This window comes from Benincasa hispida, chromosome 6 (genome assembly GCF_027475165.1).
Source record: "Benincasa hispida cultivar pf3 chromosome 6, pf3_genome.v1.1, whole genome shotgun sequence".
NCBI classification, from domain to species: Eukaryota; Viridiplantae; Streptophyta; class Magnoliopsida; order Cucurbitales; family Cucurbitaceae; genus Benincasa; species Benincasa hispida.
Genome location: NC_143483.1, coordinates 11,453,731 through 11,466,164, shown reverse-complemented (window position 1 = coordinate 11,466,164; position 12,434 = coordinate 11,453,731). Strand labels below are relative to the sequence as shown.

Here is a 12,434-nt window from a genome sequence, read left to right as displayed (position 1 = left end):
AATTTGTACCAACCTTTTTGGAGACCGATTCAGCAACTCTCTTTGAGTCTTTTACTCATGAACGGTGTGTGGACCACCTCTAGTGTCTTCCCTACTATTCTCCGGGCCAAGAACGACTTGTGGGAATCTATAGAGATAGGGAATGGGAAGGGAATACTTGAAGGTTCAATCTCTAGAGAGATATATGAAGGTAGGTGAGTTTGAGACCAAATTCCAGCAGCACAATAGTATGGAAATGGTTGTCTTTAGCTCTCAATCTGATTTTACCTCTACTTATAGAGTGAATCCATGCATCAAGAAACCTCAAGATGCAAGACATATGGTGGAGATGCAAGCAATAGTGGATTCTAGGTGTTCATGTAATATTACATGCAAGAGTGCATGGATGAGTTATTTTTCCACTTTGAATCACCATGCATAAGTGGGATTCCAACAAAATCCACTATCCTTGATCCAAAATCTGATTTTAGCTTGCATTTTAATTTTAATTTCAATTCTAAATTGAAATTAATTTTTGGTAATTAATTTGAAACTTTTCCAATTAATTTCATACGATTAATCCAATTAATCATTCTAACCTTGTGCAATCCATTATATATGAATCCTTATTCATGTATATAGTATTTAAAACACTTTTAAATACTTTATCTCTCATTTAATAATTTAATTCATAATTAAATTATTGTGTCAAACACAATTGACGATAATACCCTTTCCCGATTTTGAACGATTCAAAGTTTCCTATCTAATTGTTCTAGGCTTTATTCCGATATGAGCTAGTACGAGACCTAATGGACCTACAGATCATGCACTCTAACGATTCGAGGTTAACCGACTAATCTCATTAACCAAGCTAACCAACATTTGTTAACTACCGGGACACTCCACTATAGCCCAGTAGCTGCACTCCCCTCACCGTAGATATATTTCCGTCCACTTGATATAATCATGTTCAGTAAGTCGATCCTTCACAGGTTGTTCGTAGCTATAGCCGGGTCAAATGTCCGTTTTACCCCTATAGTACTTCTTGTTTCTTAAGTTCCACTAATTCTCTAATGTACAATGGGTTTGTGGTCCAACCATCAAACTTAAGTTCTTCTCGGGCCAAGGAGAGGGTGGGGCCCCTTATTCAAGTCCTGGAGTTAGTACTTAAGGGACAACCTCTCTACTATCCCTGAAATGGGTAGGAGCGAATTTCGTCTTGCGAGACTATGTCTCTAGCTATCTATCTGATCTTATCCCCAAAATGGTAAGCTTGTTGAGTCGGCGATGTCTCGTCACTCTCACCCATGCAGATCAAAGGATAATCTCATAGAAATAGGAGTTCATAGTTAGCTCAGGATTAAGATCGAGTTACTAGGTCATCTTGTGAAATAGTCAGTTTCTTCAGTAAACAACGTTATAAAGAGAAAGTGACTAATTTCACAGTCCTGTCTTATGCAAACTCATTGCATAGGACGCCTCCACTCACATGTTTCTACATGAACGATTTAGGATCTCATCGTTTGTACTTAATACAAAGTGGGCCGCGTCCATAGTGTCCCCAGGATAAGGTACCCAACCCTATCCTTATATTATAGACAGTTTTGGCTATATACTTGAACTTGATTCTATGATATGTCTCTACATATAGTTCAAGTATTCATGTTATAGCCAAGGATCTTAGTTTATTGGATTTATGTTAGATATTCGCAACTTACATATTCAATAACATCTTTTACTGAATAACCTCAATAACGTCTTTATTGAAAATAGAATATGTTTAATGATTTACAAACTACGAGTTTATAGGACATTAAACCCAACAAGAAGATGTACTAGTCATCCAATTTAAAAATATGTGGCATATAGGAAATTACATTAATCTTATAAAACTTTTGTAACTCAGTTGGAGAGTGTTCAAATTCCACATAATATTCAAAATGCACTCAAAGATTCTAAGTGGAAAAAGGATGTACATGAGGAAATTAAAGTTCTTAAAAGTAATCGAATGTGTAAAAGGATCAAATCTTGTGCGGAAGCGTATGAACGCATGTGCTTTTAATATGTGTTTCGCATATACAAAAAATAGAAGTTTAAACATAAATTAACTAAGCATGCTTTTAACTATGAAGAACTATAAAAGAAATGAGATAACCTTTGAAGACTACTTTTCAGTCTTCTTCAATTCTTCACTATATCCATGATCTCTTCAATCATGAACAAAACACCACCATCAAGATCTTTCCTTGCTATTCTTCGATAAGGACTAGGTTTGTGGGAACCTTTTTTGGGAGATAAAAGGAAGATTTTTTTTCAACCTTTTACAGAGAAACTCTTCTATGCAATTTTGTGAAAGTGATGAGAGATTGAGAGAGAAGTGAAAGTGAAAGAGAAGAAACTTTTTCTTCTGTGTTTTTATGTTTTTACCAAATGCAAATCTCTTCTACATAATGTGAGAAGTGAGATAACTCCCCTAACTCCACACTCTCTAACTCATGTTATCTCCTTGTAACTACAGGGAGTTATTATTTAACTTATTTAATTAAATCAAATTCAATTTAATTTAATTTAATTTAATTAATATTAATTAATTATATATCATATATTTAATGAATAATACATTTGAATCATATTCAAATGTATTTTCCTCTCATAAACTATAATTTTAATATGAATCTCATTCACATTAAAATTTAACTTATAGTTTTAATGTGAAACTCATTCGTATTAATTTTAATATAAAGTTTTAAGATGAATCTCATTCATATTAAATTCAACCTATAGTTTTAATATGAATCTCATTCATATTATTTAATATTTAAATCTTATTCAAATACATTATTTCTCATATTATATAGTTTAATTTTGAGTCTCATTCAAAATTAACTTTATAATATAATATATCTATACACATTATATTAATTGTATCATATACAATTAACATAAGTTCCCTTATTAATTCAAACAATTCAAATTCTTCTAAAACTAAATAATCCTTATTTTATCCTTAGTGAGCTAGAAGGGAAACCTAATGGACCTACAGATTAAAAGCTCCAATAATACGAAATTAATAAATTACATTCTTTAAGTAAAATAATCAACATTCATTAACTATGAGCAACTTCACTAAAGACCCATAGTTGCACTCTTGGCACTATAAAATATTTTCGAATTCATGGATATAACCAATTATCAGTAAGTCAACCCATCACAAATTGATCAACCCTTCACAAATTGATCATAACTACAACTGGGTCAAATTACCCTTTCACCCTGTAATTACCTTCTACTCCTTAAGTCCTATTGATCCTTTAATGAGCAACCTGTTTATGGTTTTATCATAAGCAAATCCCTTTCGGGCCAATGAGAGGGAGGGTGCCCATTGTTCAAAACCCAAAGTCAGCACTTAAAGGGACAATTCATCTACTTACCCTAAAAACAGGAATGAGTGAATTTCATCTTATGTAGCTATATTCCCAGCTTCCTACTCAGATAAAGCCTCAAAATGTTAGGCTTATTGAGTTAATGACTCGGACCACTTTCACCCATACAAATCAAATGACTACCCTCATAGACAGGAGTTCATAAGTCACTCAGAATTGTGGTTGAGTTACCTATGGTCATCCTATGAAATGTTAATCTCTTCAGTCAAAGATGTTATAAAGAGAGATTCATCATTCGCGATCAGGTCTTATACAAACTCTTTATATAGGATATCCCTACTTGCATGTCTCCACATGAACGATTTGGATCAAATCGTTTGTAACACTTACAATTCTTGTAACATTTACAAAGTGGGTCATATTCAGAGTGTTATCAGAATAAGGCACCCAACCTTATTCATATACTATAAACCATTTAGGTTATTACTTGAACATGATCCACCTATATGTCTACCACATATTGTTCAAGTTATACAAAATAACCTTGGATCTTAGTTTATTGGATTGAGTTATATAAGTCTAATGGTTAAATAAATAACTCCTTATTTTATTAAATAAATGAATTTTGTTTATACACATTACAAACCACAAGATCTAGGACACAATCCCCAACAATGTGGACTCTCACAACACTTTCTTCTGGAAAGAATCATGTTGGTTACACATGGATTGTAATAGTTAAATACAAGTCAGATGGTAGTGTTGAAAGATTACAAGTAAAAATTGTGGCTAAACGCTTCACCCAGTAATATGACATCGATTATTAGGAGACCTTTGCTCCTGTTGCTAAATTAAACATTGTTCGTATCCTTTTATCTTTAGCGATAAATCAAGATTGATTTTTTCATCAACTTGATATCAAAATGCCTTTTTGAATGGTGATCTCAAAGAAGAGTTTACATGCAGGATTCTCTTAAAATGGAAAATGAGTCTAACAAAGATTTGATATGCAAGTTGAGAAAGTCTTTATATGATAAAAATAGTCCCTTCGTACTTGGTTTGACATATTTGCCAAAGTTATGAGATTAATAATGGTTATCATCAATGTCAAGCTTATCATACTCTGTTTGTGAAATCTACAAACAACAAAGCTGCAATCTTGATTGTATATGTAGATGATATCTAAAGGAATTGAATCTCCAGCAGAAGCAATTGATCATCTATTGCTTTGATTTTGTTTTAGAATTTACAACAAAGAAAAGAAGAAAATAGTACATACATTATGCATTTTTATAGGTTAAGCATCAAAATAATTATAAAAAAAAAAAAAAAAATTAAGGAGAAGACGAAATTTACCTTTAAAGAACCATTCTTCATCCTTCTTTAGGTCTTCACAATAACACGTACAATATCATGACACCTCCATAGAGTCTTTCCTGCTATTCTCTAGTAAGGACCAATTGATAGAAACCTTTTTAAAAGTGAGAAGGAGAAATTTACAGGAAAAAAAAATCTTATCTATAAAATTTAATAGTTGAGAGCTTTTTTTAGAGAGATGAAAAATCAAATCTTATATTAACTCTCATCTATAATATTGCAGACTCTCAGCAATATAAGGAAAAGAGGGAAGTTACAACTTCTGTCACTCACTTCCCTGCATATTGCAAGCGAGTTAATTATTATTTAATTTAAAATTAATTTAATTTAGTCAATTAATTAATTAATTATTAAATTTATTTATTTAAATATCTCATATTGAATTAAATGTATATTTGAATCATATTCAAATATACTTCTCTCTCCTAACCTATAGTTTTTATATGAATATTATTCATATTATTTAATATTTAAATTTTATTCAAATATATTTAAATCTCCCATATTATATAATTAAAGTTTGGATCTTATTCAAAATAAAATTTTATATTATAATGTATCTATATACATTACATTAATTGTATCATAATTTGAACAATTCAATTTCTTTCAAAATTATTGGTCCTTGTTTACCTATTGTGAGCGGAGACCTAATAGACCTACAAATTAGAAGCTTCATTGATTTGAGGTTAATTTATTAAAATCTTTAATTAAATTAGCCAACATTCATTAACTATGGGTCACTCCAATGAAGACTCATAGCTGCACTCTTCGCATTGTAGAACATGTTATGTTTATAGATTTAATTATTATAAGTAAGTCATTCATTCAAGAGTTGTTCATAATTACAGTTGGGCCAAATGACCATTTTACCCCTGTAATTTCCTCTTACTCTTTCAATACCATTCATCCTTCTAATGGACAATCTGTCCATGGTCTTACCATAAACCAAACCCCTCTCAGGTCAATGAGATGGTGGGTACCCTTTATTCAAGATCCAGAATCAGCACTTTATGGAACAAATCATCTACTTACCCTAAAGGGCGGGAATGAGTGAATTTAATCTTATGTAATTATGTTCCCAACTCCCCATTTGATTTTATCCCTAAAATGGTAGGCATATTGAGTCAACGACTCGGGCCGCTCTCACCCATACAAATCAAAGACAAACCCTCACAGGCAGAAGTTTATAACTTCCTCAGGATTGAGATCGAGTTACACATGGTTATCCTATGAAATATTAATCTCTTTAGTTAACAACGTTACAAAGAGAGGTTACGTATTTCGTAGTCCGGTCTTATACAATCTTATTATATAGGATACCCTCACTCGCATGTTTACACATGAATGATTTGGATCACATCCTTTGTAACACTTACAAAGTGGGTCGTATACATAGTGTTACCAGGATAAGACATTCAACCTTATCCATCTACTATAGACACTTTAGGTTATTACTTAAACATGATCCACTTGTATGTCTACTACATACTATTCAAGTCTCATGAAATAACCTTGGATTTTTCCTGTAATGGATAACTAATCATTGTATATTTAAAATAATCAATTATTATATCAAAAAATAATTAACTGCGAGGCTTTAGGGCATAAATCCCAACAATATCATCATCACAGAAAATGACCTATGGAAGATCCTTCATCTGAAAAAAATGCTTGCAACTAAGTTTGAAATCAAGGATTTAGGAAGCTTGAGATATTTTTTAGGAACGGAGGTGGCGAGATCTAAAGATGGCATAGTCATTTCTCAATGAAAATATATCCTAAACTTGCTAAAGGAGATTTAAAATCTTGAGTGTTAACCTACTGAAATACATATGGATCCTAATCTAGTCCAAGACCAAAGTAAAGACAATAGACATTAATCCAATTGATAACGGCATGTATCAAAGATTCGTGGGAAAGTTAATTTACTTGTCTTATACCATACCAAATATATCATATTCTAGGAGCATTGTTAGTCAACAAATTAATAGTCCAAATAAAAATCATCTTAGAATTCTTAACAAGATTTTAAGATACTTGAAAGTAGGGGTGTTCATGGTTCGATTCGGTTTCACGATTTTTTTATATTTTTTGTTTTTTTAATTTTTATGCTTTTTCATATTTTCCAAATTATAAATGGTTTGGTTTGATTGGTTCAGTTTCACTTTATTTTTTTATTTTTTTATGCTTTTTCATATTTTCTAAATTATATATATATATATATATATAATTTTTAATATATTTATTAAAAAAACGATTCGATTCAGTTTCAAATTGGTTTTAAGATTTGAAACTGAACCGAACCGCAATAATTCGATTTGAAAATATATTGAACTGAACCAACCACATTAATTCGGTTTCGACTTGGGTTCGATTTGGTTTAACATTCGGTATAGTTTTAGCAGTTTAATGATCACCCCTACTTGAAAAGTACTCCAGGTCATGGGTTATTGTTTAAAAACTCATCAAACAGAATGGTAGAACTTTAGACCAACGCTAGTTAGGCTGTAAAGTTAGTTGATTGAAGATCTACGTTTGAATATTGCTATTGCGTTTGGGGCAACTTAGTCGCTTGGATAAGAAAAAAGCAATTACTTGTAGCCGGAAATAGTGCATAGAGCTCTAGGCTTTGGAAATTTGTGAAGGGATGTGGATACAAAAGCTTTTAAAAGAACTACTGAAAGCAACTTAAGGTTCATTCAAATATTTTGTGATAGTCAAGCAACAATCAACATAACAAAGAATCATGTCAATCATGACAAAACGAAACACATAGAGATAGATCGACATTTCATCTATAAGAAGGTTAAAAAGAACATAGTAGAACTAAACTATTTTCCATCTCACCATCAAATTGCCGACATTTTCATTAGAGCTTTACCAAAGAGAAATTTTAATGAACTCAATTCCAAGCTTGGATTGTATTCTATATATAACCTAGCTCTCAAGTGTAGATTTGTGTATAATATGGTTGCTTTATTTATTATTTTAGTTATTATTACTAAATGTTCATTCCTTTTATTATTATTAGTTCCCTTCATTAGAATTTCTCTTCTATTATATTTATCTATTATGGTGTCTTTTATGAGAAATAAGAGAAAATTGAATATTTCTCCAAATTCAACAACAATAATATTTTGGTGAGCAATTGATGTGAAGAAAACAATGTGCATCTGAAGGGGAAACAAACTAACTATAAGACTTTCACTATCACAAGCTTGACGACAATAAGACTTTTATCAATCCAAATTAAGCTTGGATAGCCTCCACTCCAATATTCATATTTAATAAAAAGAAGGGATTCGATTATAAAGATATCAATTTCCTTCTCCCATTCGAATGTCAAAATGCCCAATCATCGATTTCCACCAAGTAATGACAATGTTGTCATAATGGTCCTTTCGACCAATTAACTTCTTGTGTTGTCAAAGCCTCTAACTAAACACATAGATGTCCAATTTTTGAGCCGGGATGGAGATTTCCCGATTAGGCGGAAAATGGAGGAGGATGTGGGACAAAAAATCCCGTAAACTAAACGGAAACGGGAATGGGGAATGCATTCCCCGTCCCCACCCCGATTAGCCTCTATTTATTTATTTAGTATAATTAGTTAAAGTTATATTCTTCTTCTTATTATTATTATTATATAAACATTACATTTAAATATCAAGTTTGATTGTTTATTGGTCAAGATAATGAATAGGTTTAAATTAAATATTTGTATTTAGATTATATATGTGAATAGTTTAATTAATATTTATTCCTTTCAACTAAAAAGGTTGATTAGTTTTAGGCCCAAATTTGAGTAATTTATCTTTAAAACTAATTCTAATAAACTTTAGTGATAAAGTTAATTATTTATTTAAAATTTGTCCACATTAATGATTTAAATTAACTGTTTTTTTTTATAAAAAAAACTAACTAATGGGAAAAAATTCTCCGCAAAAAATTCGATCCCCGCGATTTTTTTGGAATCTTGCCTCGATCCTTGTGAAGAATTTTAAGAGAATAGGAATAAAAAAACGGAGATGGAAGCCAAGAGTGACATCCCGACCCTATCCCGTTCCGTGAACATCTCTAACCAAATATTATGAATCAAATATCTTCGTCATAAAAATTAACTTTTTTGAGAGACTAAATAAAAAAATCCGTCCATTTTAAAATCGTTACGCTTTTATCCACATATATATATTTATTTATTTGTATGAAAGCCCATGTTTAGATCCTGCGGCAGAACTGGAATGGCAAAAAGACAATTCTGATCAGACGGTTCAGATCTAATCCTATTAGAACTGGACCCCACCACAAACCATCTAAAAAAGTAGTATGTATTTATGTGTAAAAACAAATATATTTATTTTATGAAATATTCGAAAAACTCCAAAGAACACAAGTGGATGGCGCCGAATCACAAGGGTAATATAGTCCTTTCACATCCTCGAGGACTATAAAAGACGCCCAACCCCCCACTATCAATTTTACCCGCTGATAACAACCTCCACAGAGGTTCATAACAGCATCGTCGAATCCATTCCGCCGGGGACTCTGATTTTCCGATCTCCGGAGGTTCTATTTCCGATCAACCGTTTGTATTTCTCTCTATTTCTCTTTACGGTTCAGTTTTTTCTCCGATTTTTCTCTGATTCCAGGTTTTTTTGTGGGGTTTTTCTCAGAGGTTTTCGAGACTGACGAAGAGCTGGGTAATAACAGAGCTGGTGGTGTGATGGGGTTTTGTATTTCTCCATTGGGAACACCGGCTAGGTTACTTTGGAGCACCAGCTTCTTCCGCCACAAGCTTATGATTTTCTAATTTTCAGCCGTAGACGCTGAAAATACCAAACCCCATCTATTTCCTTTCTTGTTTTAATAAAGATCTCCCACGATTTCGTGCGCCGCCGCCGTAAATCGCCGGTGATCCCTTGCTAACGATTCCCGTTTCAGATTTAAGAGAATAATTAATGATGTCGGACGGTTGGATCTTTAACCGGTCTCCAGGTCATGCCAACATGTTGTTTTTTGGAAGTAGTGATTCCATCCTTCGAGGTAAATTTGATAAATTTTGCATTTGAGGTATTAGGGATCTTTAATTAGGATTATATCGGTTTTTAAACTGTATTTCTGCTAATGTTAGGACCAAGTTTCACGATGGGGATGGAGGAAACTTCAAAGAGGCAGCCCTTTTTCAGCTCTCCGGATGACCTGTTCGACGATGACTACTACGATGACCAGCCACCTGAGAAGAAGCGCCGGTTAACTCAAGAGCAGGTATTTAAGTTTATCCTATTCTGATAGTACTCTGTATTTATTTCAGTATTTGTTTCTGTTTTACTTGGTGGGTGGGGATGGAACTGTCGAATCTAAAGCCTGAACTGGATGCATTTTACTTATGGCATATTCCTTATATTCAATCTATGTTGTTGCTTTAATGTGATTACCTTTGAATCAATGCTGGTCTCCTTGCTTATATATCTGTGGTGAAGAAAAAAAAGAATAGCATAATTCTCAGATTCTGAAAGATAAATGCAAAAGTAAAGCTCCCATGAGGGAATTGTTTACATGGCTAATATAGGTTCTGTTTAGAATGACTTTCTAAGTGCAAAACAATTTCAAATAAACCCATAATTGGGTACAATACATCAAGTTCATCTTGAGATGATAGTTTTCATTTCTTTTATTGTACTTATTTTTCATCTTCCAGTGTTCTCATTTCTTACCAATAAATGAGGTTGACCATCTTAGATGTTATTGCAAAAAAAGGAGAAGAGAAAAAAAGATGATGTGACAGTCTATGCTGCTGATTGCTGAATGACCCTTATTCATGGCCAATGATTAGGTGCATCTGCTGGAGATTAGCTTTGAGTCAGAAAACAAACTGGAGCCAGAGCGCAAGACTGAGCTGGCAAAGAAGCTGGGTCTGCAGCCAAGGCAAGTGGCTGTGTGGTTTCAAAACCGCCGAGCTCGATGGAAGACAAAGCAGCTTGAAAGGGACTATGATCTTCTCAAATCTTCATATGATTCCTTTCGTTCTAGCTACGACTTTATTGCTAAGGAGAATGAAAGGCTCAAAGCCGAGGTATCTATGCCCACTGAAAGCTATATAGTTTGACGCTTTAACAATTTGGTTTTACAGTGGAGATTCGCCTTTGCTCAAAATCTATTACTAACTGTCCATTAACCTTTAGTATGTTATGCTGTGTCTTATAGATGCTGAAAGCTTAACATTTTCTGATATTTGCTTGCTTGGCTGTCTTTGATGTGACATCTTCTGAACATAAATTCAAGTAGAAATAGAATTCTTTGTAAACCTTTAGGATGGTGGTTGGTGGTCCATTTATCTTAGTTTCTTAAGATGACTCGTGTAATTTCTAGTTAATCTAGTTACAAGTTTCATCATCACATTTAGTCTAATGACGTCTTGTAAACTCGTGGTCCTACAATCAAGTTAGTCTGGCATAGGTTCTGAACCCAACTTTCTAGGGTCAAGAGAAGATATGGGTTACTTTTCCAGATATGATGCGGAATCTTAGGAAAAAGAATGGTGAAATTAGTTAAAGAGGGACTTGGTATTGTTACTGATCGAGGGGTCTCTTATGCATTCTCAATTACTGAACCTCAGGTAGCTTCTTTAACTGAGAAACTTCAAGCTAAAGAAGTGGTTGAATCATCGTTTCACGCTAAGAATCCCGAGCCATTTCTGGAGGATCAACTCCTTGTTCCTGTTGTGCAACAGAGCATTAAGATTGAAGACCACCATAGTTGCAGGAGCAATGGAAGCGCTGTGCTGGACGAGGACGGTCCTCAACTCTTAGACAGTGGGGATTCTTACCTCCTGAGCAATGACTATGATGGCTGTGTTTTGCCAGTTTTTGGAGTGAACTCAGAGGAGGAAGATGGGAGTGACGACGGTCAGGGTTACTTCTCGGATGTTTATACAACAGCTGATCAGCAGAGTCACGAGGGAGAGCCTTTGACCTGGTGGGACTGGACGTCGTAAATGCATGTTCGAATCATCTCGATATTTAGTAGTGGAACTATAATATGAAGTTTAATGTATGATACAAATGAATAAATATAGTAGTGTGAACATTACTTGGTTTGGAATGAATGTTTGTGTATGGATGTAACTTATATCTTGTACTGTTATATTATTGTTTATGATTTGCCTTTAAAAGTTGGGAGCACCTTTAGGACCGGCAAACTTGTGAGAATCATTCTAATTTTGAAAATAGGGGTTGGGTTTTTTCTTGTTCTTTTCTTTTTATTTGACTTCTAAAAATAATTATCTACATTTTCAGATATTAGAATTAATTTTGAAATCGATTTTGTTAAATTACAAGTTTAGTCTCTGTACTTTTAAGTTTGTATTTTCTTAAATTTCAGAAGTGTAGATTCTTAAACTTTCAATTTTGTATTTAACTTTCATTTTTGTATTTAATAAGATCTTTAAAAGTTTGAAAGTTTAATTGATTTTAAGATATAAATTTAAATTTTGTCTAATGGAACCTTAAATTTGTAATCAATTTTGTATAATCCAGAGCCAAATAGACACAAACATTCTTTTTAGTCTAATACTTTGATAATTTTCTTAGTCTTAATTATTATTATTACTATTATTATTATTATTTTGGCAAAAGAGACTTAAATTAAACTTGTAAGGGTTGGAGATTGATTTGTCATTTTTCTGTGTAT

At 32.9% G+C, this 12,434-nt stretch overlaps 1 protein-coding gene across 3 annotated transcripts; it reads left to right on the top strand.

Annotated features, from left to right (window-relative positions):
* The first annotated feature begins 9,200 nt into the window (after nt 1-9,200).
* Nucleotides 9,201-11,916, top strand: LOC120080410 (homeobox-leucine zipper protein HAT5-like). 3 transcript variants are annotated; one of them, XM_039035068.2, is made up of 5 exons: nt 9,201-9,330; nt 9,419-9,788; nt 9,877-10,010; nt 10,579-10,818; nt 11,362-11,916. In XM_039035068.2, the coding sequence occupies exons 2-5, from the start codon at nt 9,704-9,706 to the stop codon at nt 11,737-11,739; spliced, it is 837 nt and encodes a 278-aa protein (XP_038890996.1). In that variant the 5' UTR covers nt 9,201-9,330; nt 9,419-9,703; the 3' UTR covers nt 11,740-11,916. The 3 variants fall into 3 exon arrangements, with proteins under 3 accessions (XP_038890996.1, XP_038890997.1, XP_038890998.1); XM_039035069.2 differs by having other exon boundaries at nt 9,221-9,311; XM_039035070.2 differs by having other exon boundaries at nt 9,230-9,334.
* Nucleotides 11,917-12,434: the final 518 nt, after the last annotated feature.

Excerpts from the sequence above, each read along its gene's own strand:
- LOC120080410 (XM_039035068.2), top strand. The coding sequence starts at position 9,704 with ATGATGTCGGACGGTTGGATCTTTAACCGGTCTCCAGGTCATGCCAAC. Across the intron at positions 9,789-9,876 it reads TAGTGATTCCATCCTTCGAG|GACCAAGTTTCACGATGGGG; the intron begins GTAAATTTGATA and ends TGCTAATGTTAG. Across the intron at positions 10,819-11,361 it reads ATGAAAGGCTCAAAGCCGAG|GTAGCTTCTTTAACTGAGAA; the intron begins GTATCTATGCCC and ends ACTGAACCTCAG.